At 37.3% G+C, this 19,861-nt stretch overlaps 1 protein-coding gene and 1 non-coding gene across 5 annotated transcripts; both read right to left on the bottom strand.

Annotated features, from left to right (window-relative positions):
- Window positions 1-3,333: 3,333 nt before the first annotated feature.
- kif23 (kinesin family member 23) lies at window positions 3,334-19,759 on the bottom strand. 4 transcript variants are annotated; one of them, XM_028449773.1, is made up of 24 exons: window positions 19,487-19,757; window positions 19,199-19,265; window positions 17,323-17,451; window positions 16,423-16,528; window positions 16,209-16,345; window positions 16,013-16,122; window positions 15,459-15,629; window positions 15,268-15,312; window positions 13,259-13,371; window positions 12,941-13,062; window positions 12,034-12,136; window positions 11,878-11,957; window positions 11,688-11,807; window positions 10,054-10,213; window positions 9,194-9,352; window positions 8,930-9,096; window positions 8,655-8,828; window positions 8,346-8,570; window positions 5,900-6,067; window positions 5,531-5,764; window positions 5,318-5,406; window positions 5,103-5,181; window positions 3,560-3,630; window positions 3,334-3,475 (listed from the first exon to the last, which is right to left on the bottom strand). In XM_028449773.1, exons 1-24 carry the CDS (start codon window positions 19,498-19,500, stop codon window positions 3,460-3,462), a joined length of 2,859 nt encoding a protein of 952 aa, XP_028305574.1. In that variant the 5' UTR covers window positions 19,501-19,757; the 3' UTR covers window positions 3,334-3,459. The 4 variants fall into 4 exon arrangements, with proteins under 4 accessions (XP_028305574.1, XP_028305576.1, XP_028305575.1 ...); XM_028449775.1 differs by lacking the exon at window positions 5,900-6,067 and having other exon boundaries at window positions 19,487-19,759; XM_028449774.1 differs by lacking the exon at window positions 15,268-15,312 and having other exon boundaries at window positions 19,487-19,752.
- LOC114466279 (Z30 small nucleolar RNA) lies at window positions 13,124-13,219 on the bottom strand. The gene has a single exon (XR_003674428.1). It is a non-coding gene; the product is annotated as a Z30 small nucleolar RNA (small nucleolar RNA).
- Window positions 19,760-19,861: the final 102 nt, after the last annotated feature.

Here is a 19,861-nt window from a genome sequence, read left to right as displayed (position 1 = left end):
GTTGATAACGGAGGAGAACTGTGCTCTCCAAGCTGTTGTGGAGGACCTGGTCTCGCTCAAAGCGTCAGAATCTAAGAGTGATTGGGCTTCCTGAAGACATTGAAGGTAATAGCCTGAGCCAATTCATGGCTGATAAATTTAGGGAAATGGCTGCAGAGGCATTATCGAACTCCATACCTGAGCTAGACCGAGCCCATCGTCGTCTCGCCGAGGTGATAGTACGCTTTCACCTCTACATCGACAAAGAGGGAGTGTTACTATGGGCAAAGGAGCAGACAGGGCTCTTCTACCTGCTGTGAAATCCACTGAATACTCTGCAATCATTGTTTCTGATCATGCTCCTCACATTTTAGACTTAGCACTCTCACCTACCACTACAAAATAGTGGAAGTTTAATACAGGGCAACTAGCTAAAGATGTGTTCTTCGATTATATTTCTAATAAAATAATCTTCCTTGAAAACAATAACACTGAGTCCACATCATCCTTTGTTATGGGAAACATTAAAAGTTGTAATTATCTCATACAGCACACATCTGTCTAAGGAAAATAAGCGAAGACAGCAAGAGCTTATTGATGCAATCCTCAGCATAGATAATAAATATTCAGCGCCCCCAGTCCAGAATTGTATGCTAAAACGGTCAAATTACAATCCGATCATGATCTTCTCTCCACAAAGCAGAGTACCTTTTAAGACGGACCAAAAGGACATACTACGAATATGGTCTCCTCGCCCTACAACTTAAACGTCAGTCTGCCTCTAATTTCACATCACAAATATATGACTCCTCTCACTCTCTAACTACTAGCCCAGCTGAAATAAACTCCACCTTCGCTTCCTATTATTCTAGCCTGTATCAGCCTGAACCTCCTGCACATAAAATCACAATAGATCATTGCCTGGATAACATTGATATATCCTATCATAAATTCTCGTATCAAGGAGGAGTTAGAGAAACCTATACAGTTGGAAGAATTAACTCCTTATCTTAAATTAATGTAAAGTAACAAAGCTCCAGGGCCAGATGGATTTCCGGTTGACTTTTATAAAAAGTTTCCCCAACAACTTGCACCTTTGTTATTAGACATGTTTAATGACTCACTGAAGCAGGGCTCTCTGCCGCCAACTTTAAATCAGGCTTCAATCTCAATCATCCATCCATTTTCATACCCGCTTATTCCTGTTTATCAGGGTCGCGAGGGTCTGCCGGTGCCAATCTCCGGCTCTCATAGGGCGCGGGGCGGGGGTACACCCTGGACAGGGCGCCAGTCCATCACAGGGCAACACAGACAGACAACCACTCACTCATTCACTCCTATGGGCAATTTAGAGACTCCAATCAACCTTAGTCATGTTTTTGGATTGTGGGAGGAAGCCGGACTACCCGGAGGAAACCCACGCAGCACGGGGAGAACATGCAAACTCCACACAGAAAGGACCCAAGTGTCCACCCCAGGGCTTGAACCCAGGACCTTCTTGCTGTGAGGCGGACGTGCTAACCACTAAGCCACCATGCGCCTTCCTAAGAAAATTATCATAAGTTTGTTAAATTCAGACGTAAAACTTTTTGCCAAAGTACTAGCATGTCGTTTGGACGATTGTCTACCAGACAATTTCTATAAATCAAACAGGGTTTGCCAAAGGTCGTCAACTATCATCTAATATTAAATATTGTGCCATCTCCTAACATGTCCCAAACTGCTGAAATGGTTGTATCTTTAGATGCAGAGAAAGCATTCGATCGGGGTTGAATGGGACTACTTGTTTTCTGTTTTGGTGAAATTCGGCTTTGGGTCTAACTTTATTTCTTGGATACAACTTTTATACTCTGCCCCTTCTGCCTGTGTGACAACTAACTTTCAAAGGTCTGAATATTTCCCTCTATCAAGAGGGACCCGCCAAGGTTGCCCAATGTCTCCTTTGCTCTTACCATAGCAATACAGCCTCTTTTCATTGCTCTTAAATGTTCATGTTTCACTGGTATTGTTAGAGGTGGACTGGAACATCAGGTGTCTCTCTATGCTGATGACCTGATGCTATAAATCACAAATCCAGTTAACTGTGTAGATAACATTTTGGATCATTCTCAGGTTATAAATTAAACATCAATAAAAGCGAATGTTTTCCAGTGAACATAGCAGCTAAGCAGATACCATCAAATGCACTACCATTTCGATTAGCTCACAACAGCTTTTGTTATTTAGCTATTGAATTTTCTCACTCCCTCCCCTCACTATATAAGAATAATTTTTCAAAGTTAGTAATGGAAGATATAGGTCTGATCTGGCAGCCTGGAATTCTCTCCCTCTCTCTTTAACAGGCAGAATTAACTATATACAGTGTAGACACAGCCTTCACTTTGTGGAGAGGGAGGGGTCTGGCTTGTTTTTCAGAATTATATTCAGAGGGCCTATTTGCTACTTTTGATGATCTCCGAGTTAAATTTAACTTACCCCAATCTCATATGTTTTGATACTTCCAAGCACGGAATTATGCTCGTACACATTTCACTTCCTTCCCTCAATCTCCAATGGGATCTCTTATTACTGAAATACCCTCTTCCAATGGCTTGTAATAAGATCCGAAGAGTATTATATTTGACCTCATTTCATCTTCGAACATGTCCTCCCTTGTGAGGGTCAGGGAGAGTTGGGGAAGGGAGCTTGGCTTTGATTTGACAGATGGGTGGTGAAGGGAGGCACTGATCAGGGTCAATTCTACATCTTCTTGTGCTCATCTTAGTCTAATCCAGTTTAAGGTTCTCCATAAAATTCATTTCACGAAAAACAAACTTAGGCTATTTTCAGGCACGAATGATATCTGTGATAGATATGGTGTAACTCCGGCAGACCATGTCCATATGTTTCTCTCGTCCAAAACTAGTCAATTTCTGGTCAAGTTTTTTTTTTTTTAATTACTAAATAATGTCCTCACCTCTCTGGGCCCCAACTCCCCATTCAATCTGATGCATCTAATTCTTTATTATTAAACTCTTTAGTGAGCACACTCAGTATCCTTTATTTATTCACTATCTTTTTATTATTATTAGTACTATTAATTTTCCTCCCCTTTATATGTCATTTTATTTTATCTATTTATGAACCTTTTTTCTTCAACTAATTTAAGCACACATGCATTTTTTCTTTCTTTCTCTCCCTCTTTACTCTTGAGGGATGTTTTTTGTTTGTTGGTTCTTTGACATAAATTTACTATGAATCAAAAAGGAAAACAGCTGTGGAATAACTGTACATTTTGTATTAACGCTGGTTTTCAATAATAAAAAAAAACAATACAGGAAAATAACATATGTTCAAAAACTACCTTTGGTGACCTTTTCAATGACACAAATGCAGAAATAGAAAGTGAGAAATGTTGATTAAATATCTATGCTGCAGCTAAATATTGCACAGCAGCCAGGCAACATCAGAGGAGTGTGTTGGGTTGAGGTCCGCAGACACTTAAGGTTTTCTGCGTCTGTAACAAACAGAGGGGATCATAGTATTTATGACCATATTAAAGATGACATATGTGCTACCTATTAAGAGAGTGATGGCTCACTTTATCACTGCATGTTGCTCGTAGCCAGGTCCAGCTTTAGATCCAGCCCTCATCTCCACAGCTCTAGAGCACTAAAGAAAAAGAATGGTTGGAATGTGAATGACAGCGGTGGTAAAAGTACTAGTCTTCAATACTCAAGTACAAGTAGAGATACTTGAATAAAAAATGACTCTGGTCAAAGTATTGATGTTGCTCCTTTACTTGAGTAAACATAAAAAGTGCATGCTACTAAATGTACTTCAGTAAAAACAGAAAAAGTAAAACAAATGTCCCTTCAATAAGAAAACTGGGTGTTTAAACCAGCAAATTCCATATCTTTCATTATTTTAAGAACTTGTAGAAAACTGGTACATGGAAACAAGTTAAATCTGTTACCTTTGAACACCTGTAGAATTTAGCACTTATTATAGATCAAATTTGGAGATAAGATAAGATGCTGTAAGATTAAAAAAAATAAATAAATAAATCAAAATGCTTGAAAATGTTTACAATAACACTAAGGGACCTGCCTAACAAAAAAAGCTAAAACTACAAAAACTATGCATCTTTTTACGTAGTGACGTCATCTCTGAAGGTCTTAAAAGCAACAAGTTCATTTTTAAAATGTAAGGAGTAGAAAGAATAGATATGTGTTTTAAAAAAGTGAAGAGAAAAAATAAAAAGCCGCCATGTCAAGTAAAGTACGGATACCAGAAAAAAACTATTTAAGTACAGTAACAAAGTATTTGTACTTGGTTACTTGTCACCTCTGGTGAATGGACAATAAAAACATCTACAAGCCCCTCCCTCGCTCCTCACACTGTGGCGTATCTTAATGATGCAAAATAGAGTCTGTGTGAATGATAGTGGATCTGATTAGCATCACCTAAAACAGAATTTAGTCAGAGACTAAATCCATTGTTGAGAAGATGTTTCTACAAATGTGAGCTCTGTCCAATGTGCTGGCCAACATTTAAGTCAGCATTTAGAATAATGCAGGAAAGAATAAACAGTTTTTATAGTAATTTTGGGTGTTTTTCTGTCATTCTGTGTATGTTTGTTGTCTTGAATTTCTATTGTCCTTTTGTGTATCTTTCTTGTGAAATGAATGTTTTTTGGAGTCATATTGTGTATTTGTGTTGTAATTTTGCAGTTTTTTGGAGTAGTTTTTGTGTATTTCTCTGGTTGTTTTGCTTGTTTGTTTAATACTGTGGGTTTGCGGACTCTTTTAGTTTTGAGTAATTATTTGGAGTGACTTCGTGTATTATTCTTCTCGTTTGTTCATTTTTGTAGTAGTTTTTTGTGTTTTACTTAATGTTGTAATTCTTTGCATTTTTTAATGTATTCTTGCTTTTGTTTTGTGTATTTATTTAATATTTTTCTGTCATTTTGTATGTTTACTTTGGGGGCCACATGAAATTATACAGTGGGGCGTATGTAAAAAACATTAAAATATAATTTTCAATTATGGGCAGCGAATTTGACGGCCCTGCTCTAAAGACTTCCCCTCTAAAGTTTTCTCTAAGACCCTGTTACACTTTAGCCTGATTTTAAATCAACTTACCCTCGTCTCCACATCTGTCCAAGCTCCATCATTTTGATTCCCAGTGGCCGGAGCACCTTCAGAGGATCGCCTTTTCCGCCTTTCATGACAAAAGTAGTACCAAATATTTTAACAGAGCCTTGCTCTCACATGTTCTTATATCTAAAAAAAACTATTGAAATCGTACTTTGTGTCCTTGAATAAAATTTATTTTAGGACTGTAAATGCGGCGTTACCCTGGTGCATTGGTCAGTGCCTGTTTCAGTGTCTCTATGTCTGTGAATTGGACAGATTGTCCTCCTCCTCTTGTTTTCATCACATCTCCCTGAAATAATAAATTTATACAATTCAGAGCCAACTCATGTAACTGCAATTTATGCAACAAATGACCAATACACAGATACATTTTTAAAAAGCAATAAGAAAGAAAAGACAATTGACCAACTGACCTTAATAAGTTTAGTTTCTATTTCTCCATCAGATGCTACCTCCTGATGTGTCAATACATAACGGTCACACTTAGCGAGGGTCTTCTCGCTGGGTGTGGACACATGGATGGCGTTGGGAATGAGGGGCTGTAAAACAGTTCCCAGGTCCAGGTTGGAGGCAGGTTTGTGGTCCACCCACTTTTCTCCGCCTGCAGACCGTGAACGACGGTGCAGGGGTCGTACTGGTGTTGATGTCTGATCAAGATAGGATTTTAATAACGTTAGACGTAATGCATCAACGACTAGATCAAATGCATCATGAAAAATATCAATAAATCCAATGTTCTGGGCTTAACAACAGATCAACGCCTTTAGTTGAACCTCACTGACCCAGCAGCTTCTCTCATTAAGCCCTAGAACCTTTGTAGGGGAGGGGAAGCAGACTCCCTCTTCTCCGTTCTTCCTCCTGGCTCTGCTGGCAGTGGAGTCTGCTGAAATACAGCTTCTTATGGATGTGCTAGAGGACGGATAACTTTCACTACCATCCTGAGCTCCCTGCTGTTTACAGTGCAAATTGAAATAGTACATTAGACAAAAAAAGTAGTTTTGATACATTTTTGTTATTCATTACCACACTTGAGCAACATTGATGGCTTTCTAATACTTTTTCTTGCGCTTAAGATTTACATCTTATTGGGCCTATGCTACAAAGCTAGATTTCCTCTTATCATGCAAACTTCCGGGATTTAATCAGTGTGTGCTGGACTGCGAAGCTGGCTAACGTCTTATGGAGCTAAATCCCCATGGTAACTTAGGCTGAACACCTAATCTGGTCGGGACCAGGTTCTGTTCTGAGTAAGATCTGAGCAAGTATGAAAGGTCCGCCTCCTAAAACTTAGCGAGTTGTAATCGAGATTCGTAGTGCATCTTCGGTCTGACGGAGAATGTTTGGTTAGGTGAAGCCCGCTAACAGAGATAAATCCAGGATATAATCATCTATCTTTGTAGTGTAGAACCCTAAAGTCATAACAGTATGAAAATACTGTAGATTTTGAAAGCTGCTAGGGACAACAATTATTTTTTTTAATCAGATAAAGACTTAGCATAGGGCTTATAGATCAATAAATCAAATATAATTTTCGCAAAAAAAAAATATGTAAAAGGTTGACTCAGATGCTCAAATGTTTGTTGTGATCTTCATTGTAGGCACTCTCTTATTGACATTAATGGAAAAGTTTCATGCCATGCATTGTGGGATGTGGAGTCCCATAGAGGGATGCATATAGTCTTGCATGCAGTCTTACCACTAGTACAGTGCCCGTTAGAAGTATGTATTCATATAGTGGAGTTGTCACATACGTCCAAATGAGTATGTGTATGAAGGTTGGATGTACATAGAGGTGTACATACTCAGTACTCTGGGGTGTTATAAAGGGGTATATTTGCAGGTAAAAAGTAAAATAGCAAATGCAATTTCCCTGGTTCAATTCTATGGGACATGCGCATGATAAATTGATAACGTTTGTACCAATGCTGCAGTTTAGGTAGAATCTGATAAAAGACAAATTTGTACAAATAAAGGTTTTTATTTAGCATTTAACATTTTCTAATAGCAGGTGTGTGACATATTATGGTTAGTGCCATTTATTGTAGGTATTAAGGTGCTGTTAAAACCTTTCCTCTTTGTGGTACCGTCCATCTTTCCTCCGTGGGCTCAGTCTCATACACACGCATGCGCATCAGCCGCACGCACCTACTTGTGAGAGTGTGTGTGTTGCTACCTGTCCATCTATCCTCCGTGGGCGCAGTCTCACATACGCAGGCGCATCAGTCGCCGCGTGCACCCACTCCTCACATCAAGTTGAAATGCCTGTGTCTCATGCCCAATGCATGAGACTTTACAGCTTTGCTAGTATATCAGTGTGAATGCAGCTGCTCAGACGATTTCAAAATAAAATTAAAATAAACATTTTGAAACGTAATCACCAAATAAGTCCAAAGTAACGGATATACACATTTGGCGTGTGTGCAAGCTTGTAAAAAAGTTTCAGGTCGAACAGACACTGCGTCGAGAAGATATTTGATCCACACACAGACGATTTTTGCTTCAATACAAAGATGATTTCACTTGAGACCATTTTTGTTCTAGCTTGTACTGTATAACCCTATGCAGTACGTGGGGTATTGTATACCCCTGGTGTACGAGAAATAGAAAGGATGTTCACATAAAAAAAGGAAGTTACTGTATGGCCGTGTGGCTACGCCGTAAGGAAAAATGCAGGAAACTAAACATGTGTCTAAGAAAGTACATTGAAGATGTATGCCAATATTTTATTGATTTGAAAATTGTAGTTAATAAATATACTGTGTAAATGTAATCAAAACCTGAAAGGTATAATCTGGCCTAGGCTTTTTTACACCCTGGGTATAATGTGGGCAAGGGTTAATATGGTCTGCAACACCGGTATTTCCTACAATGATATCTCACTGTGAGGCATTACATTTTGACCAGATTTGAATCTTTCCATGTAAGCCTCAAAATAAACATCTGAAACTGTTTTGTTGCAACTTTCAGTCTGTTAAAAAAAAAAAAAAAAGCCAAACCACCAGACGAAAGTCTACAGGACTCGATGCGCAAAAGTGTTACAGTGGAGATCAAAACAAAAATTTCAACCTTTCACATCTTAATTCAAGCTAATTATGTTCCATTTATTGACCTATAAGCCCTACACTATGCCTTCATCTGATAAAAAGTTATTGTCCCAAGCATGTTCATATTAATTTGATGGTTTGAGTCTAAATGATCGCTGTGTTGAGTGCTTTAAAGACTGCTTACAGGTAGAGGTGAAGGTGACGCAGATCTCTTTGGAGGACCTTCCTCTCTGGATGGACGCTGCCACCGAGGTTGAGACTGCGGAGCCGTGTGTGTCTGACGTGGCGGTGGATCAGGACGGCCTGGAGTTTTGCTCTCCGTCACAATCGCTTTCAGCTGCTTTAACTTTTCGTCTTTTACCCAAAGCTTGTTTTGCATCGTCAGCTGCATCGCATTCACTCGTCTGTCCTGTAGAGAAGCATAAAAGTTCAATCGTCATTAGTGAAAATCTTCATGTTTTGTAGGTATTCTAAGTGTTGCTGAGGGACTCACGCATTCTTTCTCCCACTTGTGTTGGGTGTCTGTCACCATGCCCTGCATGCGCTGCTCCATGCGCCGTTTCTCTGACAGCTCTCTGTGCAGCCTCTGCTCTCTGGTTTCCAGCTCCTGCTGCATGGAGCGCTTGTCATCCTCGTAGTTTTTAGTAGTCTTCTGCAGGACGTCAATCTGATACCGAACCATGTGAGAAAAGACCATTTTACCAGCTTTCAAACTACGTCTAAGTACTGGAATGTACTGGATTTACGGTACATTCCAATCTTTCCCACCTTGTATTCTTGTGTCTTGATCTTCTTCTCCAGACGCTCAATCTCCATCTTGCCGCTCTGGATAAGTTGGTCTTTTTCCAGCAGTTTGACATTTTGCTCTTGGAGAATGTTCTCTGTAGACACCATGTTGGAATCTATGTGCTGAATCATAGACCTGATCATGTCGGCTGTTAAAATATGGAGGTGAAAGAATAATCAGCACAAATGGAAAAGGTTGCAGTGAGAAATCAATCGATCTGAAAAGAAGTGAAAAGGAATGATCACCTTTTCTGTTGTACTCGTCAACGATCGTCTGCCTGATTCTCTGCCTGTTCTCCAAAGCCTCGATCAGTCGAGGAAGAGTGATGTCATCGTGAGGGTCGGTCACCTCTGAAGACGGCAGTGGGGGGAGGCTTTGGACCAGGTTGGTCAAAACATGGAAATCTGCACAAAAACAAAGAACATAAGCCAGTGTTGATTTAAAATGAACTGAACGTCATATACGGAACGTTTTATACAGTTACTGACTTTTATTATATTTTACTAACTTTTATGACAGGGTTGAGGTCAATTATAATTGTGTAGTTAATAGTTAATTACAATTATGGTGTAATTATATTTGTAATTATAATTGAAAAAATCTGTTACTGTTGTAATTATTATTGAAATGTAATTGAGTTCAGATAATTGACCTTGTAATTGTAATTTTCTGGAAATGCCTATGGAACTGTTAATTACAAATTAATTAAACAAAAAACTGGGGAACCATGTTACAATTCTATGACTTACACATTCGTAGTTAAGAATTATTAAAATATGTTTCATATAAACATTTCTCACCACCTGTCACTTCTCTTTAGGATCATTTTACCATTAAAAAAATAATGAAATCTCGGGGTATGAGAGAAAAGAAGTTTCCATCCTAAACATCACTGCAACATCATCAGTTTAGAACACAAATAATTAAAAACAATACAAATTCAAGAAACTGAAACCTAATTTACTGCTTAGGGTAGATTGGGCCAAACAATACAAGCCTTCATTATTGTCAAGTACTTTGAGGTTGTGAAACAGTTTGTTTGATAAGTGGCTATGGCATTTTTAAAAATGTCTTTATTATCAACCCTGTGCTCTGTGAATATTACCTGTGTCGATGGGACCACCTCGCTCCACTAGCTTGCGAGTCAGTTCCTCTTTGAATGCCTGGTTTCTATGACGACGCCCTGGTGTAAAGCCACAGATCGGCCTCTCCACTGGACGAGCCACTTCCACCTCCTGAGTCATCTCTGCAAACCTCATCACCAGCTGTCAAAACAGCAAAAAGACAATACGTATTATAATTAGAGCCCGACAAATTCAGGATGTTTGGGAATTAAAAATAGAATAAGAACATTGATATACACAGGATATATACCGTACATGAACACAAATCTTTATAATATTCAAAATATTGAAGACAAAGAAGCAGGACACTACCACATTAGTAACACAGTCAAGTTGCCAACATAAGGACTGTAAACACACTGATATACAAGAAGAATAGGCCCAGTGTCTCTACAGTAAATACATACATTAGTGGGAACAGTTTCAAAAATTTCAATAAAGTCATTTACATTACATTAAATCCTTCATGGCAGCATGAAGTGAAGTGAGGCAGTCATGGGACTTAATAGTTAGTCATGTGTTTTACTTTAATGTACAACTGATTGGTCAAAATTATAAACAAATGTTTGAATGAGAGGTGATTATATTAATTAACAGCACTGAATAATCTCTCTGAAACTCAGAAGCCTCCAGGCATGGATTTTACACTAAAAAGAGCGGAATTCAACACAAAGATAACAGTTTTAAACTTTGAATACTGTTATTTGATGCATAGAGTGGTTTCTTCATGACTCCATTTAGCATACTCAATAACCTGCTCTCTAAAAAATAAACTAGAATGCCCTCCTTAACATGCACTAGTGCATAACCGTCCAATTTGCGGCCCGAGTGCCAAAGTTGGCCAGCAAGGGATTAGTTTTGGCCCACTGCCCAGATTTGATTTTTTTTTTTTAAATACATTTTTGCAATAATAATAAAAAAATTATAGTACAGTGAGTCATAAGAAAAAATCCAAAGCATAATGAAAAGAGTCTTTGAATTTTCTTTGAAAAGCATGATATAAAACTTATTTATTATAATTATTATTATTAAAGCTGTCCAATTATGTTATTTTTCTCAATTTTTTAAGGATTTTTCACAGCAGGGAAAATGTAGTGTTTTGATTGTATAGGCGGGGTATGTTGTGTCCCATTTTGGTGAATTTGTATTGCACTAAATGTCTTTCAAGGCATTTAGATGTTTCATATTATTATCCCATAAAACACAATAAAGAAAAGCATTATTTAATTTCAAAACTCCTTTAAGTGTTTATTTTGCATAGTTATGTTATTGGCATATTTCATTTCATTTGCTGGAACATGAATGTTTAGTTTTGACCTGTGGCCCTCCACTGCAATTCATTTTTGGCCCTTCAATGTATTAAGTGTGGGCACCCCTGCTCTAGTGTGTTTCTATGATGATGATATTGTCACGGGAGCAGGAGCAAAATAGGGCAGTTTCTCTCAGTAGAGCAGCCCTGTTACTGCTGTAAGTAGGGGGCGGGGCTATACTATGGAGGAGGAGGGGCCAGACGAAGCAGAGGAGCTGCTGTGTCTCAGATATGCAGGAAATTAATCTGTGATATGCCAAAAGGCTCTAATTATAATATTCAAATTGAAAAGTGAGAGCAACTTACCAATGTTTCCTCGTAATCGTCCGCATTGGGATTGACGCAAACCACCATTCGGACTTTTCCCTCACCATCAAAGTAATTTTTAAACAGGTGTGTTATCTTGGAGTCTCTGTAGGGAACCATCTAGAAGAGAGAAAAGTTACGATAATGCAATAATCCAACAGTGAACTTCAGGTAAAGTATTAATACATACCTTGCTGGTGCCACACATTTGGTTCTCTCGAAGGATTTCGATGCAGGTTCTCAGGGTCAGCAACGACTGGTTAATGTTACCTGTGAGTTAAAACTGCATTAGATCTACAGCCTCTTGATCCTCATCTGAGGTTAAAAATAAACCATTCCCACAGACCTGCTTCACGTACTCGAGTGCCTTCTGCCCCGGTCCTGCCTGTGCGTTCACTTCCTGCCAAATCCACCAGGCACAGCTGACTGACAGTTACCTGGTTCTTATCCTGACAGACAATCATATCAACACAGCCATTAATCCATGTTCTGTTATTTGTCATGTCTAGGACTGTCACTTTAATGCGTCAATTGTGATTAATTAAAAAAATAACGCTGTTATAACTTTTTTTAGCACTCCAAACAGCGCAGAACCTTTCTCATTTCCCAGTTCCCAATATACCCATAATACTGATGCACGGACTACAATACAAGACGGGAGACTGCTGAGCTGCTCAGCTTCGTTTGCATTAATTTTGGCTTTCAAAAACACCGGATGGAAAACTAAAGCCTAGTTTTGTGCAATTGTGCAAGAAAGAGTTTACCTTATCACCAGCTACATGCTGCGAGCACACCATGACTGACAAATGAACAAACTCACTGCATAAATATTATTATCTGAAGGTAAGAAAAAAAACAACAAGTTCGGTGTCAGAAATGTGTTCTTACTGTTTATAATGTGCCCACTTATAGCACTACATATGACGCTACATTTCATTTGTATTTTCTATTATTTGGAGATTAACTAGAGCACACATCAATATGACACGTAAATGTCTATGCCTGCATCTGTTCAAGTCTGTTAAAAACAAACAATAAATTACTTTATGAAGCCACTTTGTTATATATTAATATTTTGATCTGCCACAATAATGTCATTTAAATGAAAATACCTCAAGTTGAGGGCATTTCTCAGCAATTTTAGGTGCGATTAAAAAAGAGATTAGAGCATGATTAATTAATTGTACACTTTTTTAATCTCAACAGCACTTGTCATGTCACTCCCGAAACTGCAAAAAGAAGCACAATCTGACCTGCAGGACATTGTCCCCCTCTGCATCAAGAGGAGCCTGAGCCAGTTTGATGATGAACACGCTGTGTGAGCGACTGGACTCTCGGTTCAGTCGAGTGTTTGCAACCTTCCTCTTCTTTTGACCTGAACAGAAACGGCACTTGTTAAGAGCTCCTTTCACCTAATCAAAAATTATTTCAAAATTCTGCTCAGAGAGAAGATTAACCAAGTCATTTCCTGGCCAAAGGAGAACCATAGGCCACCAGTGCCAGGTCACTTCCATCTACAATCATCAGTGCAGTCAGTGTAGGAGACAGAACTCAGTGAAAACCCATCTCACCTCTCCAAAAGACCTGAAAAGCTTCCTCTGCAGACTTCACTTCCACTTCCATGCACCCTGCCACGTACATGTTGTGGTTCTGGTCTTCTCTCAGGCTTCTGGACTGAGGAGCTCTATGGTGACAAATTTACCAAGTGACTTACTGAACAAAACCAAAAAGGCTCAAACATGCAGCAGGACGGAGTAAAGTACAGAACTGAGAGGGTTAAAGGAGAACAAGAGGATAATTGTTGCTTTTTTTCCAGCCACAGAGAGCAATCACAGAAACAGCACATTAGCAGCAAACAGATTAAAGGGAGAACACAAATGTTGTTACTACAAGCAGCAGCATGGGGTATTTTAGGGATCGCCATGACAACAAAAAGACTCATCAACACTGGAGACATTATGTGTTGTCATTTTGGCACCTTTTGCTTGTTTGTGTCAAAAATATGAGCATCACATTGCTCAGCGACAGATCTCTTCTAGTTAAAATATGTGTGTTTTAATTCCAGCAAGTTCACTTTGTCTTCATTTTTTTTTTTTTAAATAATAATAATAATATATTAAGGTTTGAAATTTACTTCAAAACATGTCAGAAGATTTAAGTAAATTTCCTGAATAAAGTTGTCTGAATAAATGAAACCATAACATTAATTGTTTTATCTAAGGCAGGAACCGGTGAGATGCATACGCACTCAGGGAGAACATACAAGCTAGTAGATAACCTCGGCCTGAGTTGAATTCAACGCTTGACTATTTCAAAAGGCCTCATCCCCAACGTCTGCTTCCACTAAACAGTTTTGAACCATATTCAGATATTTTCACCTAAAACACCTCCGACAAACACCAAATATTGATCATTCACACTTTAAAGGCTTGGAAGAAATTATTATCCTAATTAATAATAATACAGTTGGTCCGGTCCAAATGTATGTAAGGGCACCCCCCCACTTTTTTTTTTAAATATAGATGAAAGGCATATTTTAGATCCGATTATCTGATCTTGGATAATTGAAGAGACAAAGCGGTTTTCTGATTTATTTTTAAATAAACTCATCTAAAATTAGTTTATTTATCCAAATCTTTAATCTCAACATTCAATGGAATCATTGATGGCATAAGATCCATCTTTGATTAAAATTTTGTTAAAAGCCCTTAAATATTTTTAACATAATCCTGCTAACCTAAAAACAAAACAAAAAAACACCAATGAAAGCATTCCCTCCTCAGCAGAGATTAAAATCGTATACATTTTTTAAATATATATTTACAGTACATAACATTGCACTATATAAGGAAAAATCATGGAAGTTCTGTTTATCTCCATCACAATAGTCACAGTAAATAATAATCCTGAATTCAACACAAATAAGAGATTCCCAGTAGGGCTGGGTGATATGAACCAAAAAATCATATCTCAATATTTTTTTCTCAAAGTGTCAATATACGATATAAATTTTGATAATTAAATTAAAATAAAGTCTTAGCAGAAACACAATTCTGAGTTAAATTTGCTGATAAATGCCACCCTGACAATTTTTCTAAATTAACAAACAGCTGCACAATATGTGCCACTTTTAGCTTTTTCTCCTATAAGGGACAGCACGTGTGAGTGAGTTCTGCAGTGTGGCTTGTTTATGGGGAAGGTCTTGGTTAGGACGCACTCAGCAATTTATCTAACTTTGCTTTTCATGCTGTTCTGAGAAGTAATGAAAGCAGCGACTCTTAAAAAAAGGACTTTGATAGAAAATAAGCTATAAAATATAAGCATATCGATATAGGCGATATTATATTTTTCTATAAAGCCAAAATAAAAAACTTGATATATCTTGATTTAAATATCAATATAAATATCGCACAGCCCTAATTTCCAGTAGCATTACACGACACAACAAGCAATGTGCCACATTAAATGTCGCCAGTATTGTTGAGGCTTCCATCCAAACTGCACAGTTGTGTGTTTCTACAGTTCAGCTAAATGAGCTACTCTGATGTTTGAGTGTGTGAGTTTTCCACTGATCACATACATGGACTCAGTGCTCGGATGCACAGGTGTACCTCCACCATTCCACCTAGTAGAAAGAAAAAAGTTGTTTTGTCTTTTTGCTACTCTGACAACAGTGTGCAATCTGTGGGAAAACACTGCTTTTATGTCCCATTAGTCCGGCTACAACACATTAATTAGGCATTATTTGAGTCTCATGCAGTCTGCACTCACTTTGGCTTGATGACATCATCTTGTGTTTCCTCCAGAAGGTCGTAGATGTAGTTGTTGTAAATTTCCACGTAGGAGACAAAGACGCAGTAGCTGCTGTCTTCGTCTACTCCCTCAGTTTGGTACGCATCCTCGGTTTTAATCATATCAGCAATTTCAGGATCCAGTTTTTGCCTGAAAAGCAAAGCAAATAAAGGTTTTCACAAGTATCCATTTTGTCAAATTTAATGCAGGCCCTAACTGTGTCAATCAAACTGCACAGCATCATGTGATGAATTATGAGTATGAGATGAATTGTCACTTTCAATGTATATCAAGAAACTAAAAATCGCAAATACACTAAAATTATCTCCAGTGAGTTTTTCCAATTGAAAATAATTATTATATATCCTCCATTATCACTAGATCTGGGATCATATAGGAAATGAAATGCTGTACTTCAGCAATTAATCAGCAAACACCAATTTAGAAATTATTTAGGTTGCATATTTGACACGAATTCTTCTGTGGCTCGAGTTGCATCACGAACATGTGCACAAAAAAGTTGTAGTCTTTGCCTGGAAGACGGTGTTTTCGGTATGGAAACATGATCCCGCCTTTGACGCTCCAACAAAGCTTCAACCTCACTCTGAACCTCCATACCATTTTTATCATCCGTCTTAAAAACCTGTAAAATAAAGATAAAAATGACAAATTAATCTCAGTGATAACAAAACAAACACTATGTGGGTACAGAAGACAATAGTCACTTACATATCTTTTGGCCTGGTAAGGAGATATGCTGTTGAATATCATGTATAGGGAGCGAGGCAGGAGTCCACCCTCACCTGGAGATCCAGTCATGGTAAAAGTTTTCCCACTTCCCGTCACCCCGTATGTGAAAAGCAGGCCTACAAGAAACAGAGAACAAACCAGTAAAGAATGACAAAATACTCAGCATTGGTTTCCAGTTAAACAGCACTCTCACCATTTTTCCCAGAAATCAGGTCATCAACCAGAGGTTTGGCCACATGCTCAAAGAGATCCGTTTGAGATATTGACACTCCAAAGACTTTTTTAAATGAGTACTGTGTCTGAAAGACAAAAAAGAATAAGAGGTTTTTAATAAATAAATGTATAAACAGTGCATCAGTGGCACAGCTGCATCAGAGCCAAAATAACAGTTTTAGATTGATCTCTTATGGGTAGGGCAACACGATTATGAATAAAACGATAATCGGAAATATTTGAATCAATATTGTAATCACTATTATTTATCATGATTATTCATCATGTTATGGAAAACATCTGTAATTTTACTGAACTACTTATTAAAAAACAATATGTGAACAGTTTAGAGTACAAAAGAAAATTTTTAAATGAGAATAATAATAAATACTAAAAGTTACACTGTTACAGACTCATAGTGGAACTCTGAAAACAATTACAGTGTATAAATAAAAGTTAAGAACATCAGGGTTAAACCTACATTTTTTGGGCAAGAAACACCAGCCTCTCAGTCAAAATTTACTGACTTGAGTCAGTGTCCAATTAATTAATTAATACTAACTAATCAGATACGTTTTTCCTAATAAAAAACAGTAAAAAAGCAGTGCAGTAGGTTGGCCACTCCACAAGACTCGCTCTCAAACGATAGGTATCTATTTATTTAGGAATTTATGAAAAATGTGGATATCAAATATTGGAAAAAGAAGGTATAAGTAAACTAACTTCTCCATATCCCTTTATAGTTTATTCAGTATTTTGGAAAGCATTCACACAGATATTAGTAATTACAGAATTTCAGGTCAAATGTGATAACTTTCTTCAACAATAGGCACTGAACACATACATTGTGAACCAAATCAAATCCACTAAATTTTTTTACCTCTTTGTATTCTCCATTGCGGTTTGTTTTGAAGCCCTCAGGAGCATGCAGCTGTATAGTGGAGCTGCTGATTACCTCAATGCAGCACTCCTTATCATCCTGACCAAGAGGACGCACACGGCAGTACACCTGAAAACACAAGGACGTGTGAGAAAAGTGGATGAGAGGAAAAGCATCAGCACTGTTACTCTAGGTTTAATTGAAAATAAAAAATAAAAAAACCTGAACCTTATAGTTAAGCTTTAAAGAGTGAATAAAAATACATTACAATACTTTGTATGAGCCTTGAAGAGTTTTAGTAGTTATTGTGATGTCATTGTAAACGTATTTCCTGAAAAGATTGCTGTCCAGATTCCCACCATGACTGAGAAATGACTTTTCAACCAGTTAAAAATTACAAGAGGAGTCTTTGGGATCTCCAAGATATAGAATAAATAGATGTAAAAAGACTTTTCCAAAGCAACTCATCTCTATCCCCAGGAGTACTTGCAGCAAGAATGTGAAATTGCATCACTTTTTTTTTTTTTTACATTTTTAGATTGATCTTAAATGCTACATTTAATTTTCTGATTAATTTGATATTTAGCCAATAACAAATAGGAATAGTGATATGTTCTGTTCCACACCTAAATGCAGAGATCATCTAGATTCTGTAGAGGAATTAAGATACAGAATTATTCTGCACACTTTCATCATGTCGGCCAGCTGGCAAATCGAGAAATAAGACCAAGCTGAAAATTGTAGTAATTCCTTGTGCAAAATATGACAAATGGCCAATATCCCATATACTTAATTTTAAAGCAAATATCGGCGAATACCGATAACTGGCTGATAGTATTGTACATCACTCCTTGAAATTGAGCGCAATATCTTCATTTACTGCAAAAGGAATTTGATTTGACTATTTTTTGTACTAGTGTTTCCGTACAAACCTGGAGTATATCAAAACTTTTAACCTTAGTAAACATTGTTTTTCCTCTATTTTTAAAAATAACTAAATTAAAGCCTTGGGTATTTATAGTTGGAATTTTATTTTTTGGTAAGAATGCCTTTTGAATTTGAGGCTTAAATAAGGCTGATTATTATTCTACTTGATATCCCCTACATTCCCTGAATCCGACATTACACTGAATACTCCTGGTAAATTATTTGCAAAAAAGCAGAGATTAGCCGTAATGGTTTTTCTCATTTAACATGTATTACGGAAGCTTATTGCATTTTTAGAAGAAGAAAAAATTTTTCGTTTTTTCTGAACTGATAAAAATAAGTAAATGAAAAATATATAGCCCCGTTTTTTATAGGAAATATTTTCAGTATTTCTGAGTTGATGAGATAAGTTTTTATGGGAAATATTTTTCGGAATTTCCCTTTGTAAATTTATCTCAACAACTCAGAAAAAAAAAAGAACAACATTTCCCATAAAATTGATCTAATGAATTCAGAAAAACAAAAAAAAAATATTTCCTATAAAAACGGAGAATTTTTCATTTACTATTTTTAATCTCATCAATTCAGAAAAAACGAAACCTTTTTTCCTTTTGTGAATGCAATAAGCTTCCGTGCAGCACACATCTTTTGTCAATTTTTTGGCAGGTTTTCTGGGGGAGAAAAAAAAAACCTGGACTATAAAAATAGGAAAAGTTTATTTGTGTGCATTCAAATACCTCGTTTAAACAAACAAGAATAAAAAATCTCGAAGTTTAACGGATATTCAGTCAACATTGAGAGCCCAATTCTTAACTCTAATTAATGCAGATTCCACGAGGACGGAGGTTAATCCGGCAGCTGCAGCAATGGCTATTAAAAGCTAATGTGGATGCTAACTAACTAGCATTCTCCCTCTCATCTGCTTCTTTACTCCTTGTTTTGCCCTTACCCCGACTGGGTCCGACTGGCTGCCGGGGAACTTTTTAGGCGGCGGCCTGCGGGGAGTTCTACCCTTCCTAAAGAAACACAAAATATCACGTTAAAACAGCAGTTAGTGCTTGAACATAGAAGTATATGATCGAATCGTGTAAATAAAGCGGAGCGAGCAGGCCTCTAACTGTCGTTGTGATACAACTCAACTCCTGTTGGTTACTCTGAAATGTAGCTGAAATGTTAAAACAACATAATACATGGAGTTCATACAATCCGGTAAGTTAACACATTGTAGTGTACTTACTGTTGTCTGTTCATCGTTCAGCAGAGTGTGTTGTATTTCTTTTTTTTTGTTTCGTCACCGTCGCTGCTAGATTTTCAAACTTCCCTCCCTTCCTTCCTAATCGGTGACGTCATGAGAAAAGCTCCAGCCGCAACCAATAGGATTCCTTCTTCTTCTTCGTTGAGCTTATTGGCAGTTTGAACTCAACAATGAGTGCATTACCGCCACCCACTGGATACAAAACTGACCGCAAAAGGGATTACTTGATTACTGTTTTTAATTTTTAATTATAAAATAATTTAATTAGTTAGTTAATTTTTAATTGAAAATTTTAAATTAGTTTTAATTTTTAATTGAATAATTCAAATTAGTTTACATTTTTAACTGAAAAAAAAA

The sequence above is a fragment of the Gouania willdenowi genome, chromosome 6 (assembly GCF_900634775.1).
Source record: "Gouania willdenowi chromosome 6, fGouWil2.1, whole genome shotgun sequence".
Classification (NCBI taxonomy): domain Eukaryota; kingdom Metazoa; phylum Chordata; class Actinopteri; order Blenniiformes; family Gobiesocidae; genus Gouania; species Gouania willdenowi.
This window is presented reverse-complemented; position numbering and strand designations above follow the sequence as displayed.